The sequence below is a fragment of the Chiroxiphia lanceolata genome, chromosome 11 (genome assembly GCF_009829145.1).
Source record: "Chiroxiphia lanceolata isolate bChiLan1 chromosome 11, bChiLan1.pri, whole genome shotgun sequence".
Lineage (NCBI taxonomy): Eukaryota > Metazoa > Chordata > Aves > Passeriformes > Pipridae > Chiroxiphia > Chiroxiphia lanceolata.
Window position 1 is genome coordinate 10,077,041 of NC_045647.1, and position 21,263 is coordinate 10,098,303.

The window sequence follows — 21,263 nt, forward strand, 5'->3', positions numbered from 1 at the left end:
TCTCAAAAGGCAGAGACCAATGCAAATGGGGACAAGTACTTGCCAGGAGCAGACTCTGATTTGGGTGCTGCCCATGAACAGGACAGAGGAAAGGGAAGCAGGCACATCTTTACTGCCCTGGAGAGGAGATAGGGAGATCCTTGCTCAACAGAAGAGTTGCCTTTGCTCTTGGGTACTGAGCCAACTCTGATGGGTAAACTGCTGAGAGGAGGCAGTGCAAATCACCTGCTGCTCTGGAGAAAGGTGGAAGGAGAATTATGCCTCAAAGGGATGCATGGGAATGGCAGTTTCCTGGGGTGGTGCAATTTGCACAGTGCTGCTTGTCTGGAGACATGACTCATTAAAATCTGGGCCTTAATGAGCTGAGAATCATCCCCCAAACCTGCTGTTGGGGTCTGCTCTGTGGCACTGCTGATGCAGCTACATCTAGGTGCTGATAGTTCAGTCTTCAGAGGGTTAACAAGGCTGGCTGTGGCAAGTGGCCATGCCCTGCCTTGTGCTGGCCTTCACAGGGGTGGTGGGTGTGGGTTGCATCTTGCTCAGCAGTGAGAGTAATGGCTCTATTTATAATGCCTTAAATGAAGTGCATGATAATTTAATTTGTACATCCATTAATACTATCTACTGCAGGGTTTGTTCTTAATTATGTTGCTCTAAATGGAATTTTAGGTGTATTAACAGGCTCTCAGTCCTGCTGCCAGGCACAGCTGTGTCCATCCTGCACACGGTTGCTTGGAGAAGGTGCTTTCTGTTCCACTAACCCTACTGCCCTGGTTGGAGAGGGCTCTTCCCAAGCTGGCAGTCATTGCCCCAAAAACACCTTTCCTTCCTGAAATGGCCATGAGATGATCACAATGTGTATTTCCTCAGCAGATGTCGACTCTCTCTCTGCAGGGCAGAGAAAAAGGTGTCCTGTGGGCCCCATATCCCCAGGGCCAGGAGCTATTTCAGTTAGCACAGTTTTCCAAGGGAAGCTCTTCCTGCAAATAAATAGGAACCAAGCATCCGAATACCTTTGTATGTTGGCCCAGGGTTGACCTGACTATTAATGAACTGATAATCTGCCTCTGCAATTGATTGCCATGGGTATAAGTGGGTTAATAAGCATCTGCCTAAAGTCATGTCTCATGGTCTGGTTTACAGCTGAGAAGGCAGCAGTAAAGGTGTATATTTGTCATAGAATCATAGAATGGTTTGGGTCAGAAGGGACCTTAAAGATCATCTAGTTCTGATGCCCCTTCTGTGGGCAGGGATGCCATCCATTAGATGAAGTTGCTCAGGGCCCCATCCTGTCATCCACCTGACTCCCAGGCAGCCTTTCCCAAGAAGGGCTATTTTCCACTTAGCCTCCTGACTCTGAAAACTGTCATTTACCAAACAAAATGAGTCTTTCGAGGAGAATACTTCTCTTACTGCCCACCCATGCCTCGGTTTGCAGTGCCAGGATGGCAGTAGTGGAAGGGACCCTGAACTCTTTGTCTTTGGAGGTTGCCATGAACAGGGGATCACGTCACAGCTTCTGACCCAGGGTTCTTGCATCCTGCTCACTGGTTTGGCTGGTGTCTGAGAGCAGCTGTGGCCCTGGGTGGAAATTATAGGCTGCATGTTGTTGTCCATTAAAGTCTGTGTAAAAATACCAGAGGGTCATTTAAAAACATTTAAAAGCTCTAAATTATTTGAAAAGTTTAGAGAGTCTAAGCCTTTGAAACAGGAAGAGAAGCTATTTGCAGAGATGTTTTCAGTAGTTCTGCTAAAAATGTCTTGACTAGCTACTTCACCTCACATTGCCTCAGTGTCTGCAGGAAACTGGAGAAATTATTTGCCTCTTTCCAGAGATGCTGGTGAACAAGTGAGTGCTGAAAGGTGTTGGATAAGTGTGAGCAATTATGTGAGTACAGGAAAGTCAAGGTTCTTTCCTACAAGACCGCAGAGTTATTTAGCATTTCTTGTAGATGCAGATATTATGTGCTGTCTGCGTTAGCTATTTCTAGTCTTTGAAAAGAAGCCAGAATTCTTTAAGAGTCACTGCTTTTTCTGAGCTGATGCTGGCTCTTTTGCCTGAGGAGTATTTGAAATCTGCCAGAATGCATGTATTGTCAAAACCAGAAATTGAAAACCCTATACGGGATCTGCTGCCCCTGTGAGTTATGAGCTTTCCCGAGTCATCAGGGAGAAGAAATGCCTACTCTTGTTGTCTGCAAGAGCTGTGGATGGACAGAGGCAAAAGAAATCCCTCTCCCTCCTCCCCCCTCTCCCATCACCACTCAAAACTCTCTCTTTGGGTGGAAAGGAGCTTTTGAAACAGAGACATGCACACATACACGAGCGCTTTCGTGCCTCCCTGTGACCTGCCTACTTCTAGCTGTCCCTCCTTCCTGAGAAGCTGTAGCCGCTGAAACACGGCAGTTGGGGAGATCCCATCCCCTCTCTGCAGCCCTGAGACCAAATGAATAAAGTGAACAATGTTCTGAAGATCCTTAAGAAGTCATCGAGGAGAAGGAAGAGATGGAGAGAGGAGCTGAGGGTGGAGGAGGAAGGGGAGAGCCAGGAACTCTGTGATCCAGGTGGTTTGTGCCACCTGCACCTCTGTACCAGTGGTAAGGAAACAGGAATGTTCCTGCTCACCTGGGGATAACACGCCTGTTTGATAGTCATTGCTTACATGTGACAGGAGAGTTTCCTACTGCCAGCTACTGCTGTTGTGCTTTTCAAGGGCTGAAAAATATTGGTGGGAGAAGTGGTAAGGACAGGGAACTGAGACTCCTGGGTCTCCTTTTATAAACCTTCCCTTGCTCACGTGGGTGGCATTTTGCACATTTGTGGAGTGGGAAGAGTAGGGGGTCTTCTTTCTGGAGACATCATGTTCCTGAAAGCATAAGGAGAACGTGTCGCTAATTGAGATTTTGGTTTGATGTATATTGTTGCGTTTTTGAGATATTTAAGCCTGGATGTTTATTCTGTATTTTTGTGCAATAGAAAAGCAATGGGAAATAGATGAATTTAGGCTGCTGTTTTTCTAAGGGATGTTCTTGTCTGCAAAAGTGTGCTGTGGCCAAAGTTGGTCTGGATCCAGGTCCATTATATCCATCCTTATCCTCCAAGCAAATTAGGCTGTGGCTGCAATGTCATTGAAAATAATTCTTGGTTTAGTCTATCTATAAAACAGCAAAACTAGAGAACATGTAAAAGGGTTGTTTACAGCATTCACTGACATGTCCCCAGCATGTCTGAACTCTCTGCTGGTGGCTGTGACCCAGCAGAGGAAAATGTGTTGGTTTGTGTGCTTGGCCATCAGGCTCAGCTTCCTTCATTCTGCATCACCAGCATCCAAGGGACATGGAGCACTTATGAAACTACACTTAGGACAAAGCCACGCTCATGTCTAATGTAGGTCACTGTTCTTTTTACTGTCACATTTGGTAGTTTGTTTGCAATAGTGTTGTTGTAGCTTTTGAACATTTTACAGGCTCGCTCTTTTTCTTTCTCACCCACCTGTTGAGCTGCTTTTCTGACTCTGTCCTGGAGCATCTGATGGCTCCATTCTTGCCCAGACCTGGTGTCTGGTGGCTTCATTTACAGCTGGAGACACAGGGCACAGAGATGTTACTGAACTTGCCCGGGGTTACACAGACTGGGACAGGGTGGGCACTGGCCTATGAGCTTGAGGTTTGAGCCAGTGCCATGATAAGCACCACTGGTGACTGTCCTGCTCTCGGCTTCAGCTTCCAGTTGTCCAAACTTTTACCTCTCTCACGTCCTCAGGTAGTTTTGTTTAAACTTTTCTTTGTATTTCTTATCTCATCTTTAGTTAGAAATTGATCAACAGATAAGAAAGGAAATTAAAACCTGAAAATATGTAAGTATCAGAAAACAAGGAGGCAGTGGAGAACGTTAGCTACCCTTAAACTGACAGTTATTTCTATTGTTAGCCCTGCGTATTTTACTTTATCTTTTTTAATGGGAAGTTGTCAGCTGAGAACGTTCACCTCCAACCCTCAAATTCTCAGCTGCCTGGGAATATGGTCCCACTGGTGTTCAGTTTTATATTCAGTCCAATTCCTTCTAACTATTTAATATGCTAAGCTTTTGGGTGCTGACTTGAGATATGAAGTGCTTTGGTTAACTTTTATTTATTTGGTTATTCTTTTGATAAAAAGAAAATGACACAGATCTTTTCAACCTGTAGTTAATGCCAACCTGTATGGGCAATACTAGTTAGATGGACTGAGTCCATCTCAATTTGGTGTACACAGTGGAGCTCTCCCTGTGAGCTATGGGTTCAGGCTGCTTAGCAGGAAAAGGGAAGGAATTGCTGCTTCTTGACCCAAAATATCTCAAACCTGTGGGATCAATTCTCTGGAGAGTCTGTTCCTCTCTGTTGATTGTAAGGGAAGTATAACTGAAGGCTAAGATGAAGATGTCACTCATGGGCTGACTTTTATATGGCTTGTAGTGTTTTTTAGGACATGAGTGTGTGACTTTCTAAAAATGTTTTGGCTTTGCTGCCTGGATATGCTTTAGGTGAAGAGCCCCCTCTTTCACAGTCGCTGCAACTCTGCAACAGTTTGTTACCCTGAGGCTTCTAAAAAAGCTGAACTAATAGCTTTTTTTTTCCTAAATGCAAGATGAGTAGTGGGTTAATGCACTTCTGCCATCCAAACAGCAGTGACAGAGATGGATTGACAGAAAAAAAAAGAAAATAATTTATTAAGGCAAATGGGGAGAAAAATAGTGCATTCCTACAGTCGGGTTCTGTGCTGGCAGTTATTTCAGCCAGTTATATCTCCACAATTAAATGTAAATGAATGCAATCATTTATTTTCCAGCCTGGAGGCCTAGTGGCATGAAAAGATAAGTGAGCATTTCCCATTGTTTATATGGTGGATGTGGCTCTTCTGTGTCTGCTACTGTCTCTCTGATACCTTGGCAGAATCTAAATGTTGCCTTTATTATTAAAAACACATATATGGGAGTCTAATATCTTAAACGGATTAGCATGGTGTTTACAGAGGCATCAGCCAGCCCCCACTCCCTGCAGGCTCTTGGCATTTGTGTTCCTTCTTCAGGAGCAGTGCACACAGAGCAGGAATGCCAGTGCTGGCCAAGGACCAGGGAAAAAAGCAAAGACATAAGGCAGGGATTGATGGGCCTGGAATGTGTGCAGTTGTCTCTGGTCAGAGGGATGAGCAGGAGGGGTTGGGAGATGCCAGTGCCAGTGAGCTGCTTCTCTGGAGGCTGAGGAGGGGGGAACAAAGGGACAGTGGAGAACAATAGGACACCACAGTGGCATTGGGATAATCTCTGATCCTATTTAGGCATGTTTAATTGGCCTGTCAGTTTTTCATATCTCATGCATTTTCATAAGGATTCCTCTTTGCCTCTCGTTTTATCTTCTTGTAGCTCCTTGGATTTCCCTGAGGACAGTCTCTCTGGATTTCTTTGTTTTGTGTTCTCCCCTTTCCCTTTTCAAAGCAGTGCTGACTTGCCTGGCTTTGTGGTGTCTAAACAGAAAGACAGATTCAGCAAAAGGACTGTTTGGGAAAATCTCACATTATTCTCAACAGAGGGAGAAATTTGCTGTGGGAGGGGGGATTGTCAGTGGCCTAAACATGTGTGCTGTCTGTCACAGCTCTCTTTCCACTGGTCTAGGGCTCTGAATATAAACTCACATCCCAATCATGTGTAGTGCTATGGAGAATTAAAATTTATACTGGAGATTGTAAATTCCCCCCCCCCCGGTCCCTTTGAATGCTAAAATACATTTATTCCCACGACTTTCCACCCAGTATCAGCTACCTTAAAAATTCAGGGCTACTGAACTTCTAGGTTAAATAAACACATTCAAAGGGGTGTTGCTCAGCCTTTCAGATCATCTGTGTTAAACTCCTACCCTTCCATTCCTAAGTGATGCCAGACCTAGTTGCTTCATCCTCCCACAAGAAATCCCCCAGGCACATAATTAAAACCAAGCCATCCCTGTAAAGCCACTGGCTGAGCTTGCCAGAATTGTTCATGCATTTCTTGTGACTTTGAAGTTCACGAGTATTGGACTTGGAGGGACGTGAGGACCCAGAGATGCAGCTCTGGCAGGCAGAGGAGAGCAGGAGCTGCAGTGGTCTCTGATGGGCTGCTCAGAGATGGTCTTGTCCCACCTGGTCCCTGGGTTGAAGGCAAACATAGGTGCCTGTCAGAGCGGGTCCCTGCACCAACAAGAGAGTCCAAAACTGCATGACCAGGCTGTCCAAAGGGTTTGTGTGCTTTAGGTGCCTTTGGGCCTGCTGAAACTCAGTAGCCTTTCGCAAGTGTTCCATCAGCAGGATTTGGGGCCAGATGCTCTGGAAATCGTGGGGCAAAGCTCATGAGAGCCAGTGGGGTTGTCCCAGACCCTCAACAGGGGAGGAGATGGGAAGAGCTGCAGGTGGTGGTGGAGGCCAGGGATGGTGTCTCCCCCTTTCTTGGTTTGGAAGAGGCCCCTGTACCTCATGTCAGCAGGGGCCATAAAGCCCTCTGTGTCTCATCAGCGGGGTGGTTTTCACATGGCTTTTATGCATTTTGTGATGACAGTTTGGTTCGTGGCAATTTATTGTCTTGCAGGGTTGTCTTCTCTGTTTATATCTCATGGGTCTCGTTGTACAGCAGTAAATCATTGCGAAGCTGATAGTTTAGTTTCCAGCCATAAATTCAGGCACTGGAAAAAGAGATTTGTGTATTCCTATGCCTCTCGTCTTCGAATGTGGCTGTTCATAGAGCTCTGTATGCCCTCAGGTGTGAAGATGTTGTTTGGTAAAAGCAGTGGTGACTGAAACAGTATAAGGAACCTCTAAATAAATGCTTGCTTTTTTTATATGGGAATGCAAGAGGTGAAGTGATTTGAGCAATGTATTTGGACAAAATATCCTTTCGGTAGAGCATCTGCACCAGGCTGGGTGTATGTGCTGCACTATATGGTCATGGTCTGGGGGTTGGTGCTGGAGTACTACAAGCAGCAGTCAAGCAGCTGAGGTTTAACCTCTGAAGGTCCTGGGACAGCTGTGAGACCTGGCACCAAGTGCTCTGCTAGTGGGAGCAGTATTGTTGCTGGTGGAAAGGAGAAAACCAAAGTGCAGGAATTAGCGTGTGGCTCTGAAGAAGTCAGGGTTAATAGCATTGAGGCAGAGATATTTGTAGATAAAGCCAAAGGATCCTGAGAAAGCCAATGGGCTGGAGACCCTAATAATCCTCTCTCTGTGCCCTACGGTGGTGAGTGCACTGTAAATGAAGCAGTTATTAGCAGTTATGCTCATATCACAAGAGATAAACTGGTCTATTGAGCAAGAAAGAGTTGCCCTTTTTCAACCTTTCAAAGTGATTTCCCTTGAGGGCACCAGCAAAAGGAGAAAGCTGTGCTTCCTAAGTGGAGCCAGGTGCCCTTTTGAAGCCCCAGTATCTCCAATCTCCCTCTTTGGTAATGGGGTTGTGGAGTTGCATTATTTATAGCTCCTCCTGGGCATCCCACCTGCATGTCCTGCAGTGGCTGTGGAAAGGGGATTCACTGGAGATTCAGAGGTGACTAAAAGCTCGTGAATGGGTATGGGATCTCCAACTTCCAGCAACGACAATTGTACCGAGAAAGCTTTTGATCAAACAGAATCAGTCCATGGTAACCAAACATAAATTTTGCTGCGAAAATATTGTGTCAATGTTTTCAGCAATTAAACCCTTCCTCATTTGGACTGTTTGGTGCTAGAAATTAATTAGTTGATAATATCCTCTTTAGAATGAAGACAAATGTTTTCATGTCTTTGCTAAAGGCTAATATTTGAGAAAGAAAAAGAAAAGTAGATGAGTTCCTTAAATCTCTTTAATCTTGTCCCGATAAATACACTTCCTTACTGTCAAGCTTTCTTTGAATTTCTGTGTGCCTCTTTCTCGCGTTTCATATAATGCCAAGTGCTAGAGAGTGGGTAAATCAAAGCTGCAGGTTTCAGCTTTCAGAAGACTGATCAGATTCAATCCAGTCCTTCCATCTTGAGATCACCTGTAATAAACACCAAAGAAACGAGTGAAAATGTCTAACGGAACAGACCATTTTTTCCTTTAAGAGCAAGTACATGAATGCTCATATGGTTAGAGGTGGCATCCACACCTTGCTTGCTTATCAAGTAGTTGCAGAAGCTGTGCAGTTTAGTCCTTCAGCCAGATCTTGAATTAGTCTGCGGATGAGACAAGCACAGGTGAGCCTGGAGGCTGACAGCTTGATTTCCCAGTGAAGCAGAGACACGTGCTAAATTAGCTTCTCAAAATACTCTGCAGCACTTTATTTGACAGCTTTTTTGCAGTTGAAAAATAAAAATAAGAAAGCAAAGCCAGGCAGCATAAGAGTTTTAGAAAAATCCAAGCACCATCTTTCCTCTGATCCATCTGAAGCCCCAACTGTAGGATGCATTTGGAGCCAAGTGTTTTTCCTGCTCGTTCACCTGATGATGGGACCAACCCACAGGAAATGCAAACAGAGAGTTAAAGTTTCAGGCTCCATGACTATAAAACACAGCTTTGACATTGTTTTTAGACATTAGCATAAAATATAAGATATGGACTGAATCACAGCCTTTGTGAAGGGCTGAGTTTGGCATTACTTAGAGAAATGAATGTGGCAATTCTTGGATGAGGGAAAGGGGGTATGAAAATGCTTCAGAAATAGAGTCTGAAGAGAGTAGACATGAGAGCTGTAGTTCTCGAAGTCTCCCTTGGGTGACAAAAATAACTGTCTCCCTTAGTGAAAAGTATGACATTGATGGTAAGTGCTTTTCAAAATTGGTCAGATTTAATCCATTATTAATTATGCCATCATGATGATAATTACTATGATTTAGGCACTTCCCAAACAAGTCTCTACTTAATGATGAGTGCAGTGAGTTCTTGGAAGAGCTACCATTGGGCCACCTCTGTGATGGTGCAGCTCTGAGTCTGCTAACCACAGGGCCTGGCAAATTTGCATCTACTATAAAATGGGATAAAAATTTCAAGCCTTTTGTGAATGGAAGAATGCTTAAAGTAGGGAAAAATTGTTGATGACTTTTCAGATGGATGTATGGATTTACTCAGGGCTGGGCTCAGTTCCCTACTCTGCTGTTGGCTCCCAGTGTAGTACTGGGCAAGCCACTGATGGGCAAGTTCTCTGCCAGAGTAAACTGGTACGGGTATTTTGCAGATGAAAAAACAATGCCAGTTACATGCAGCAGTCATAGATTTGGTCATTAGATTTGATGGTGGACAAGGATAATAATCCTGTAAAAAACCAGGCCAAAACCTTCATCCATGTATCCCCAGCAACTTGGACAAGACCAAGGCAAACCTGGTTGGTTTTCTGTTGGGCAGACATCTGGTTTGGATTTAAGGAGACCAGAATAAAGATAATGTGCTCTTTCTCTAATTAATTTGTTCTTGTGAGTAAAACACCTTTATTGGTATTTTTTTAGAAAAGGGATCTGTGCAAAACAGTTTCAAATTGAGATAATTGTACTTCTCTTGGCTCTTTCTTCCTTTGTCTCTTCCACTCAAACCTCACCCAGTGTGATATGTGACCATCTGTAAAATGTAGGCAAAATAAGCCCCCAGATGACGTTTCCACAAGCAAACATAATATTGGTGCAATGTGTTGAATGATAATAATAAAATTCAATTTCATGAGTTCTTTAGACCTCTTGAACATTCTGTTACTGATTAATAATCGTGTAACCTGGATCCTTCCAGTCTTTTGCTTAAAAAACAAAGTAGTTTTTTGCTGGGTGCTAAATATTAGTAATGGCAAATCTATCAGCACAAACACACTACTTCAAAAGGTACATATATTTCCTAGCATAAACAGTACTGATTCTGCGTGGATATTTTTGCCTTTATAACATGTCTAAAGTAGGCTGTTTTAGTTTCAAAGCTAAGCTGCTGGTTGCAGTGATCGCAGCTTTCCTACCATCATTTTGGGGCTGATGGTGCTCTTTAAGTAGCAGATTTGTGTGTTATCTTTAACTGTGTTCACAGTAAAGGACTGCAGCTGGCACTTCAACTGGGACACGAGAACCTGCTTAAAAGGGAAATGCCTTTTGGCCTTTGGCTGTCTGGGCTGTTACTAGCTAATTGCTTCATTAACACAACAACAGTGTAAAATATAGTGAGGAGACTGTTGGGAGTACACACATGAAGTCCTAGCGTGACCCCTGTCTAGGCTGGCATCTGCAGTCAGCATTTGCGAGAGCCTTTCATTCTCCCAAGTAAATTGGCAGTCGGAGCAAGTTGCAGTACAGCACATGGAGATAAGACTATTTTAATTTCTTGCTTCAGGAAACTCAGCTGCCTCCTTGGAAAGATGATGCCTTGTCCATGGATTCACAGGTTGAACAAACATTCTGTATCATTTAATTATGAAAGGGTGGCTTCAGCATTTCCTGGCAAATAGACTGAATCCTGGCAACAGTGTTCCACCATGCTTCTTACTGTGGGCAATAGGCAGTACCACATTGGTCACCACTCTTTGGATAATACAGCTCTCCTACTCCATTTCCAAATGTATACAATATTTTCTTGCCGTTAGGTAGCTGCTGTTATTTATGGCTTTTGCAGCAGCATTTCCAAGTAGGGACCTGGCTCCTCTTAATGCTCTATGTTGTGCAGAAGCAGGAAAAAAAGATGGGCTGAGCATCAATCACCTGAGCTTTTGGGTTGTTGTGGATGCTGATTAGATTGAAGCACCCCCACAAATATACTACCAGGGAAGTCTCTAAGATACTTTTACACAATTGTTGAGATGTTCTTGTCAACTGATAAATTAATTATAGTAGGAGGAGATGTCTACAAGTAATACTGACAGGCCTCAATTGGAAGCTCTGGAAAGAGACATAGATGTAAATGTTTAAATTACTTGCCTTCTTAGCTTTGGGACACAATTCAAATGCCATTCACCCACTTGAATTGCAGAAAGTGCCCATAAAATTCTATGCATTCAGTCTTCCTGCCAATCTGGAGTGTGAATTATGGAGAGGACAACTGGAAAGACATCCTCAGCACGCAGCTTTCACCCTCAGCCTTCACTCATCTTTAAATCATCTTCCTTGAATTCTAATCTCAGTATAATCTAGATAGAAACCATTAGCATTTCCACAGCTTGGGCTGGAGGTGCAGTCTCCATGAGTGCTACTTTTGAAACTATGGGACTATGGTGCTTACAAATGGCTTCGTTCCCAGTCTCAGCAAATGCAATGGTGAGAACTAGGAATTTCTCCAGAGAGCCTCTTGCTGGTTTCTTGCAGCTGGTGCTACAGAGGGTTGAGGGTCTAGAGAAGTTCTAATTCAGGGAAATAATTGCATGTAGCTCAAAATTAAATATGGCCTTTCTCATGAGGTGTCCTTCTGGTGAGTTTGTAAAAAGTTGCACAGGATGTTCAGGGTGTGTGTGGATGCAGAAAATAAGAACTTTCAAAATATCGAAGGTGAGGGTTAGTGACTGAAGCCTGTTTGTCTTTTTTGCTGAACACAGCTTCATGACAGACTTTCACCTGTGTAAGTTATTGTCAGGGTAATTAAACCTAATAGTGCCACATCAAACTTCCCCCAGGTGTTACTCTGTTGGAGGCTGTGGCATCGCACAGGGAAAGCTGTAGCCATGCTAATTAGGATCAGGCAAGGTACTTGTAAAGCCTAATTTAGGCTGTTTCCTTTTGGGAATTGTCTACTAATTGAGCATGGTTCCAGTGAAACTGTTCATTGTTCATGCTGTCACAGAGATCATTTATTAAGGGTAATCAGTTAAAGGTGTCACTGTGGGCAGAACATCTTCTCCCAAACTCTTGTTGTTGACAACGTCAATACATGAGGAGAAACAAGTTCAGCTTGGCTTTGCCGAGCTGCCGGTTTGACCCGCTTCCCTCAACTATGTTAGCAGCAGATTTGATTTAACAGGCTCCAAGAGGCAATAAACTTGGAGCCTGGGGTCTGTTCAGTCGCTCTGGGGAGGGGTTGAGCCCCTTCTGGCTGCCGTGGTGCTGCTCTGCTTTACACAGCAGATAGGGGTGTTTCTGTGGGAATTCACCCAGCAGGAAGGAGAGCTTCCTTGCCGACACACAGCAGCCCATGAGTCTGTGCAATACCTGATTTTGATAGATCAGCTCATCCTGAGTTTGATTCAAGGCATTACTGTATTGGTTTTGTTGTTTCACCATTGATCCGACTTGCTTATCTAAGGCAGACTTTTTGTCTCCAAATGCTTTAATGCCACGTTTGGCCAATGTTATTTGCTTCTGTGGCTCTCAAAGAGCTCCCAAACTCTTAGGGAGGGATCTGTTGTCTGTTAATTGCATAGCTTGTCTTAACATTCACTATGGCATGAGTGTTTCTGAGAGATACCTTCAGTCTGTCGTTGGCCAGTCTGTTTGATGTATTTTTTGGTGGACAGATCTGTCTATTAAAGGCAAGATTTTTACAAAGTGCTGTAGTAAGAAGGCAGATTATTTCATACTTTATGTATGATAACTGAAATTATTCCAGTAAGAAGTTCCACATGTGCTATTTATAGAGCAAAACAATCTGCAGTGATCCTTGTTTATTTTGCTTTCTTTTTAAATGGAAGGTGTACTCTGGTTAGCCGGTTTAACACAGTCTGATCTACAGTGGTGATAAAAACACTGTTAGGCCAATAGCTGGCAATATCTGATTTTATTTTTTGCAGACAGTGTGCGAATACCAAAAGAAGAGAAGAAAAGGCTGCTTTTCTATATAAATCTGCATTTTTCTCCCCGGAATCTGTTTTACGAGTCTGCCTGCTGACTGTGCTGATAGTCATAAACAGAATTGAAGCACATAAAAAAGTAATGCAGGAACATCCTTTAAACTAGTGAAGAGAAGATGAAAACGATCTGAACAAATTCACAAAGGCAGTATTATTTGTAACATTAATACATTCAGCTATAACTGCACCTGTTAGTAAGGAAATACTGCCTTCTAAAATACGCTTTAGTACAGTGTGTGATTTTCAGGATACGTATTAGACACATGGGATTTTACATTATTATTCCTGAGGAAGGAAACAAACTTTATGGGAACTTCAAGGAAAGAATGAACTAATTTAATGCGAACTCTACTTTGAATAATTTCTGCTCCTTTACTTTTGTCCTAATGCATATTTTTAAATGTTTGCATGAATAGAAGATGGGATTTTTTCTTATAATTTCTCCACAGTTTGCTGTTATAGAAAAGGTGTAATGACTACCAGACAGACAAATGCAGCAGTATGTACATATATTCTGAATTCTCTGTATTTATTAGTCACATGGTGTTTTGCCTTATTTTTCTGAAACTTGGTGCATATCTATTTTCATTAATCTCTTGCGTTATTTTCAATGGATTCTATGACTTGGCAGAGCCACTTCAAATACCAGACATGATAAATGGTAATAGATTTCCCATTATACAAATGCTTTTTTATCCTCTTAGTTTAATCGCTGCATTTCTCACTCCTTCTATTGTGCACTGTTGATGACCAGTGTCCCCACAGTCATTTCCTGAGCCGAAATGAGGATTAGATTTATATGCGGGTGAGCAGAAAACACATTTGTTTCAGTATCAAAGGGAAACAGCTGTGTTTTGTTTTCAACTGGAATTTCCTCTGAGGGAAAACCAATTGTCTTGGGATATCCAGGCAATTCCCCTGACTAAAGAAGTTCTCTGAGCCTCTCAGAGGAGGGTAAATTGGATCTTAATACTCAGGTTTATGTCTGAATACACTTAAATTCCAGTGATGAACCCAGAAGGATGAAATGGGATGGTTCCTTTAGTTTTATTGGTAGACTGGTACTTCAGCATCATGAAAGCAGGCAAAATCTGGTGCAAAATGATATTTTGATTGGAAAAACTAAGATCCTCTGCTACAGCTCCAGTGAAATTAACTGGAGATGCCTGTGCTCAGTAGAGAGGAGAAAGGAAAAGCAGTCTGAACAGAGGAAGGAAGGGGGACTGGGAGTCAGATCTCAGGCTGTCTCAGAAATTGAACATTTGGGCTCTGTCAGCCCCCTTGGGCTCTCACAGCTGTAGCAGGAGCAGAAGCCCCATTGCCTGCCCCCATCCCTCAACCCAGCATCAGCCCCAGGTGCATGTTTCTCATGCAGTGCAAACACACTCAGGCTTCTTGTCTTCTGTACAAGGCTTTAAATACCCACATTACATCTAAATTTATCTAGAGTTCATATACATGTACACACACCTGCCAACGCTTTCAACTCTAAATAATTTTAAAGAAAACAAGCTGGAATCCAGAAGAAAATCTCTCATTGTTATACCAAGATTGACCGCTAAGGCACTGAGGGTTTCTTGAGTTTTGAGGGTCTGTAACTGGAATTCCTGAATTTGGAATTCAGTGTTAGCTCCTTTGGGATTGCCATTTGTGTGTGCCACTAATGCTGCTATGCATTCAGAGCAGATCTCTTATAGTCCCTTCCTTGCTGGAAACCTCTTGGGGTCAGTCAGTGTTACATTTTCCTTTGGTCCCAAACTTACATCACTGAGTTTGAATTTGCCAAACTGTGCATGTGACCTTCTAGCCCAAAAACTGTGAGGGTGACCCTGGTGACTAAGTCCAAAAACTCAGTGGCTGAGATAAGGCATCAGAGGTGAATTACTCTGTGTTATGTCTCTAAGGAGACTTCTGGAAACCCACAGCATGTTGTTACCACAGACCAATGGCTGCAGGCAGCTAATTGCAATCTCCAAAGTCATCTGTGGGATCAGCAGAAATGTTGGCTAGGGAAGGTGCTCAGAGGCTTTGTATTGGTAAACTCCCAGATGTCCATCTATTAAGAGCAGCCTTTAGCCCTCAGGTATTGGCTTAGTAATGAAGCTTTCTTCTACAGATCTGGAATTTTCCCATGGGTTCCTGGAAGGCACCTTTAAGCTCCCCTGGGACCATGGTAATAAGCACTTGAGAACCCCTACTACTGTAGTCTGAGTTCCCATGGAGACCGTGAAGAATATTTAGCTTACTCAGCTGCTAAAAAGCACTGGGAGAAGATCAGCTCAGTAGAAAAGGTCAACTAAAGTGCTACTCCCAATGTGATTTGGGTCTAAAAGTCAAATGAAAGGGAGTAGTAACAAACTGGTCAGGCAGAGTCCTCAACAGGGGGTGTTCTCTCAGGAGAGTGTGTGGGGATGAGCAGGGTCAGGCAAGGAAGGCAGCAAGACCTGATGTGCCATCACAAAGCCTCTCTAAAATCCTTCCATGAAAAATAGTGGGAATAGTCCATGTTTTGCTGTGTGATCCTCCCTAACTTGGGAAGTGTGCCGTGAGGAGATGAAGAGCAAGAGGGGTGTTGAGGCAGAGAGTAGAGATGTATGATCACTAACATGTGCAGCTCAGACCTACAAAGTGCTGCCATGGAGAGGCAAAGTCTGTCCCATTACCACTAAATGCCTCTCTGGTCCAGGGATGCAAGTGCGGGGAGTCTGTGTGGTGAGAGGATGTTTTGTGGAACCAGGGGCACACAAACCACAATCGTAATTTTTTTTTGTTGAATGCAAAGAAAACTAAAACTGTACCTGTGGAAGCTCTGAGATTACCATTTTGAGGCTATGCAAGTCCATGTCTACCCTGAGTTGAAAAGACAAATGAACGTAACTAAGCTTTATAAAGACTTACTGGTAAACCTCTGCTATTGTTCTCTCCTAGGCATTCAAAAGTCCAGAAAATTATTCCTTTGGAAAACTGAGTTTTGGTGACAGCATGTGAGAGAAGTGAGATTGATATAGGAACAGTAAGCTGAATAAAAGAACAGATAGAGCTGTACCTTCTCAGCTGGTGACTTTAACATGTTCTATAGGTATGTCACCCCCTGTGCTACCTATATTTGGCAGGGGTGACCTGGGTTTTATGAACCGTGTCTTGGCACTGTATGACCCACAGGCGTTTGGTTTTTCATGTCCCCTTAGTCGCTAGACTTGGCTGTACAAAGGGATCTCTTTTCTTTCAGGTGTGCTAAATTCACCGTCATGCTGGCTTTGCGTCCTTGTACAGGTCCCTCAAACTCCTTTTTAGCCCACAGAGTAGACTTTCCTTAACATCACTGGTCCCTCCAGGTGGGTGTGCTGGGTCTCACCAACAGTCCAACCAACCAAAAGTTTGGTGGTATGGTTGGGAAAAAACTTTTGCTGTCTGCCACAACAAGAGCTCCTGGTGAGGGTGTGTACGGGGCTGACTTCTTGTGGGGACCCAGAGTGGTCCTGTCAAGAGTGAGGTATCCATTTTTTCTTCCCCTAAATTCCATGGTAATTCTGCTCAAAATAAGTTTGGTGGTTTTGACTAACCAACCCCTGCTGAGAACCAGCTGTATCCTGGGGTGCTGCCCGGGGTTGCCCACTGTCCTCTGCTGTATGTAACAGCTTATAGAAACAAAACCTCTCCAGCAGGTTTGAAGGCACAGCCCTGAACTGCTCCAAGGTTGCTCCATCACCAGCAAAAATCTCCAGGATGATCCATCATCCCACTTTTCCAAACAGGACTCAGGATACATCATGTTTGGAAGGTTGATGTTCAACAGGTGGTCTGTGCCTCCCTGGGGTGGTGGCTTTGCTCTTAGGTCTGTGGGACGTTGTCAATGGTTTCTGCAGACATGAACAGTTCTTTTGCAGAGAAGTTTCTTTAGCAGGACTGGCCCAGCAGGGCCCTTACCAGCACATAGTCCCGCAGCATTTGTGCCAGTGCTGTGTTTCTGGTGAACTGCTTCCATAAAATCGAGGGCTTTTGTCTACTTTGCTCCCGTAATCTCTGGATTAGCTTTCTGGTGAAGTGCAAGCATGCACCCACGTGCACTAAGGAATAATCATACTTTGCAAATTAATATGTTAATGTAGTAGCAGATTCCCAGCCCTTAACAGCAGGAGACTGGCGATACATTTAAAAACATCAATGTGTGATTTTATTCGTTTGGACAAGATAACAAAACAGCCCCACACTGAAAGTACCGAAAAGGGTCTGTGCCCCCTCTAGCTCAGCCTTTGCCATCCTCCCCCCAAAAACCCTTCCCTCTCACTCCCTCTGCCACTGCCGAAAGCACAACTCATTTCACAGTAATCATACGTTAATTTCGAGCCAGCAGCCCCTCGCAGAGCAGGCAGAGGTGCGGAGGGAGCAGCGGCACAGAGCCATGTGAGCGGAGCGCTGGAGGCTGCGGTCGGGGAGATGTTTGCTGTGTCGCTCAAGTGCCGGCTCGGGGTGGTGAGACGGAGGAGCAAAGGTACGGTCAGAGCGGAGCGGCTCCCTCCTGCCTGCGAGAGGGACTTGGAGGGGACTCACTTGAGCATTTACTTTTCCTTAGGTGAGCAGGAGGAAAAAAGCTACGTGGTCTGTGATTGATTTTCACCCCCGTGCATTGGCAGGCGGGAGTAGGATTATTTTAAATTTTTGCATGTCCTATATTTTTCAGATGTTGGATTTTTTTTTTTTTCCCGTCGACTCTCTGGATTTTTACTCTATTCATCTGCCATGGTTATTACTGCAGTAAGGTAGATTTAGGTGTGCCTCAGAGTCTCACAAGGTTTCCCTCCTCCTGTATGGGAGCTGTTACTTTGCAGGGAGAAGCACTTGGGTGTTTGTTGGACTTCACTAGACTGTTAGAGAGTCCTGGTGCATGTCCCTCCCTGCACTCCTTTCAGGAGGTGAGTGGGTTGAAAGGATAAGAAACCTGGCAGGATAATGGGGAGAAAATCAACTTTGAGAAGATTTGAGGAGCAGTAATATTTTATTTCAAAGTAAATTAACCTGGGACAGAACAGTTTCTGTACTCACCACCCTGCAGGATTGCGTGTGATAAGAAGTTTTTTGTGCTGTGCTGGACTGTGATCCGCGGGTCCCTCGCCCCCAGATGAGTTGTGCGAGTGTTCGATGGTCTCTGCACTCCCGGCTCACAGGGCGCGCTGCAGCCGGTGCTCGGTCCCGACGCTGTTGCCTTTGATTTCTGGAAGGTTTGCATTTTAATGGAGCCTGGAGCGTATCTCGCCGCTGGGAGCTCAACTCTCCTGCGCAAGCCCCTCCAGCCGGCGGCACTCCTGCAGCAGATCAAAGTCCTTTGCTGTAAAGGAAGATGACCTGCGTTTTTATAGGGACCTCTAAAGCAAACCAGCTTTTAGGGGCTCAGTGTAACTCGGATACTATTGATTCCAGGGTTCACTGAATGCATAAATGCAGCTGTTAGCCTCACTTAAGGGGAGACTTACTTGCAGGGATCTGTGTGCTGACGACGGGAACTCTGTCAGGGCCGGCAGGTAAAAAACTTTGGTAGCAAAGGGGGGAAGGACCTGAACACAATGAAGTTCCTGAGGCGGACTAGGTCTTAAGTCTGGAGTGCAAATCCTGTGTGTGACTTGCCTAGTAAGTAAAGTAGTATTTGTCAGGTCAAGGTTGCAATTCCAGGTGACAAACCTGAGTAGAGAGCAGGAGCCTGAGGGCTGCTACACACACTGACATAGGTTATTTGGCATCACTTACTTTTGAGAGTTTTTTGTGATGCTTCTTTGTTTCTTCTCCTCCGTGGTTTGGAGGCTTCATGGGCTTCTCTCTGCACTGGAAGGAGCTTCCTGTTCTCACTCAAGCAGGGTGGCACAGGCAAGATTTCCACCTCCTAGAGTGATGCCTGGAAGTGCTTGGCATAAACACAGTCCTGGAGTCCCTTTTTGATTGGCAGATGCCAGGAGAAGTCTTGGTGCCCTATTAGTTTTTCCAATTCTTTTTTCCTGGCATACTTTTTTGCTAAACATCCTCAAATAACTGGCAATAGTGTTGTAACATAATGAGTTTTCCTTCTGCAGTTGTCCAGTCTGTAACAAATGTGGATAAAGCCTTCCCAAATCTTCGTTCGCGAAGCCCAGCCATGATGTCCAGGGAAGTTAGGAGTGACTGTTCTGACAGAAGGAGAATAAGTGCATTTGTGCCTGCAAAACACTGTGAAAATGCAGCCTGAGATTGTAATGCAGGTAAAAAAAATGTTATCCCTGTACTACCTGATAAAGTTTTAGTGGCTTTGGTTGAAATATTTAGAATTGACTTAAATCACCTGCATTTCTTAGTGACAGATTTAAATGAGCGAATCGCTAATCCAATGCTAAATTGTACTGCTTTGATCAAGGATTAAACTGAGCTGGAATTGGCTTCTGGGACTAGAGCTTTGAAATGAACAACCAGAGAGAGACGTCGTTACTTGTCTTCAGTATTTTGGGACAGCAGATGTTTAAAGTATATCCTCAAAAGATTGAGCAAAAATAAATGATGCCTAGGCACTTAGGTACCAGAATGAGCCCATTATGACTGGGTAGCAACCAAGGATGGAGGCTGGTATGAATTTATGCTAGTGAGTAATGAACTCTGCTGCATTTCTCTTTTGTAAATGCTCAAAAGCTCACTATCTGTCTGTTGCATCATAGGAGATTATCAGGCCACTTGTTATTTGGCACTAAAAATTCCCACCACCTTTGTTTTGAAGAGAGACAGGAAGACAAAGGGACGAAGAGATCTATAGAGGGCTGTGTGAAAGAATGGCAGATACCCCAGCCTAGATACCTCTCTGTCCTCTGGTCCAGGTATTTATGTGACCCAGTGTCCCAAAAACATGTGCTCTGCCTGGATCTGCAGCTGGAGGCTTGCTGGGCGGATTCTCCTTCTGCTAAAGTTGATTTGAATTTCATTGTAATGTTATATGTTTAAATCTCAGTTATGGTGGATGCTGTTATGTTTGTGTAACTTTAAACACCCTCACGGAAGTAAGGATTGATCACCCTGTACTTATTGCTCTCTCTGCTTCAAAACAGACCCCTTCCCACGGGCTGGCACTTCCTAGGCAAGTTTTCCCCCAACTCTCTGCCTTCTGTGCTATTATCTTTTCCCTCCCTCAAACTCAGGCTGTTCCTGCCCAGCTAATCCCCTCATTTCAACGAGAAATTCTCGCTGTCAGTCCTCTTGGATTCCTGCTTTCCTTCTCTCGCTGAGCCCTTGAGCTTTTCCTGGCATGAGGAACATTCACAGTTAATCCATCAGGCGTTCATCCAGTTGGCTGGGGGCAGGCAGCACTTCCCTGCCTCAGTTCTGGGCTGTCTTTGGCCAACATCAACCCACTGAGCTGTAGGGCTACTCACTCCTCTTTGAGGACCCCTTGATCCTCTGCAGAAGGTGCCACTGAAGACCCCAAGGAACAACCAGTCACTTGTCCAGTACAATAATTAAGCTTCTCTCAGTATTAGAGTGTTTTTCCATTAGAAAAGCTAAACAATTTCAGTCTGGCCATGCCTGTCATTCAGCTGAGCTCAAACTGGACTTTTTGGAGAGGGGTGGTTGGTGGTTGCCTTTCCTGCTAGCTCCCAATTATGGCAGCTAATCATCAGCATTTTATAAATAAGTAAACACAAGTGGTGGAGATGATAAATAATTAACCAGATACATATGTTGGATTCAAAAGTAGCAAATGAGGCAATTTAAAGGTGTCCTCACTGCTTCCTGTGCTTTGCAAAGCCCACATCCCAAGGGAAGAGATGCTCTGCAAGAGCTGGTGAGATCAGGAGCTGCCTGAGCAACCAGCAGCACACACCAAGGGGCCTGGACCCCACTGCTGTGGCAGAGGAAATGCTTGGTTACTTGGTTTGAGACACTCAAGCTTAAAACATGCTTATTTTTGTCCACTCTAGTTCCTCCTAGTGTGTGGTATGAATTATGTAATAGAAGTAATTTTGCTGTTCCTTTGTCAAAAGCTGTCATCTGGAACATGCCAAACATCACAATTTGTAAAAGAAAATACGTGTTCTGCTTTCCTTTTACATACCTCTGTGTTTTTCAGCCTTTTAAGCTTCACTAACTCATGTCTACTACCTTCTTTTTTCGAGTAGATGCTTTCTCTCGCATTTTGTTCTTCCTCTCTTGTGTTTGACTGGGAACTAAGAAAATAAGTAAGCAAAGAAAAACCACCCTGAAACCCCCAGGAATAAACTAGAGGAAAATATTCAGAAAAACTGTCAGATAGACTTGCAATAAAATTAATGGTTTTAGAACAGCAGCTTTTATAATGAGACCCAGATTTTCAACAATACCACGTTTGGACATGTAGGCATCCTGACTTGTCCCTTAAACAGAAGTTACTGCATCACATTCAGTGTAGAAAGATGCTTGGTTTTATTTCCATGTTGTTGTTGAGAATGATGTCACTGAAATCAATCCCAGGAATTGGGAACATGCTCTTGTGCCACATCGCCTTGTTTGCTGTGCGGCA

General features: G+C 44.1%; 1 protein-coding gene across 3 annotated transcripts in view; it reads left to right on the plus strand.

The window, feature by feature from the left end:
• The window catches only part of GRIP2 (glutamate receptor interacting protein 2), a 280,221-nt gene that overhangs the window by 138,621 nt on the left and 120,337 nt on the right, over positions 1-21,263 (plus strand). The window contains exon 1 of one of the 3 annotated variants that reach the window (XM_032699235.1): positions 17,150-17,249. The exons of the other annotated variants lie outside the window; for them this stretch is intronic. Coding sequence (XP_032555126.1) covers positions 17,195-17,249 — 55 coding nt within the window. The 5' untranslated portion in view covers positions 17,150-17,194. Of the gene's footprint in view, positions 1-17,149; positions 17,250-21,263 lie in introns of those variants that run through there. 3 annotated transcript variants of the gene reach the window in all.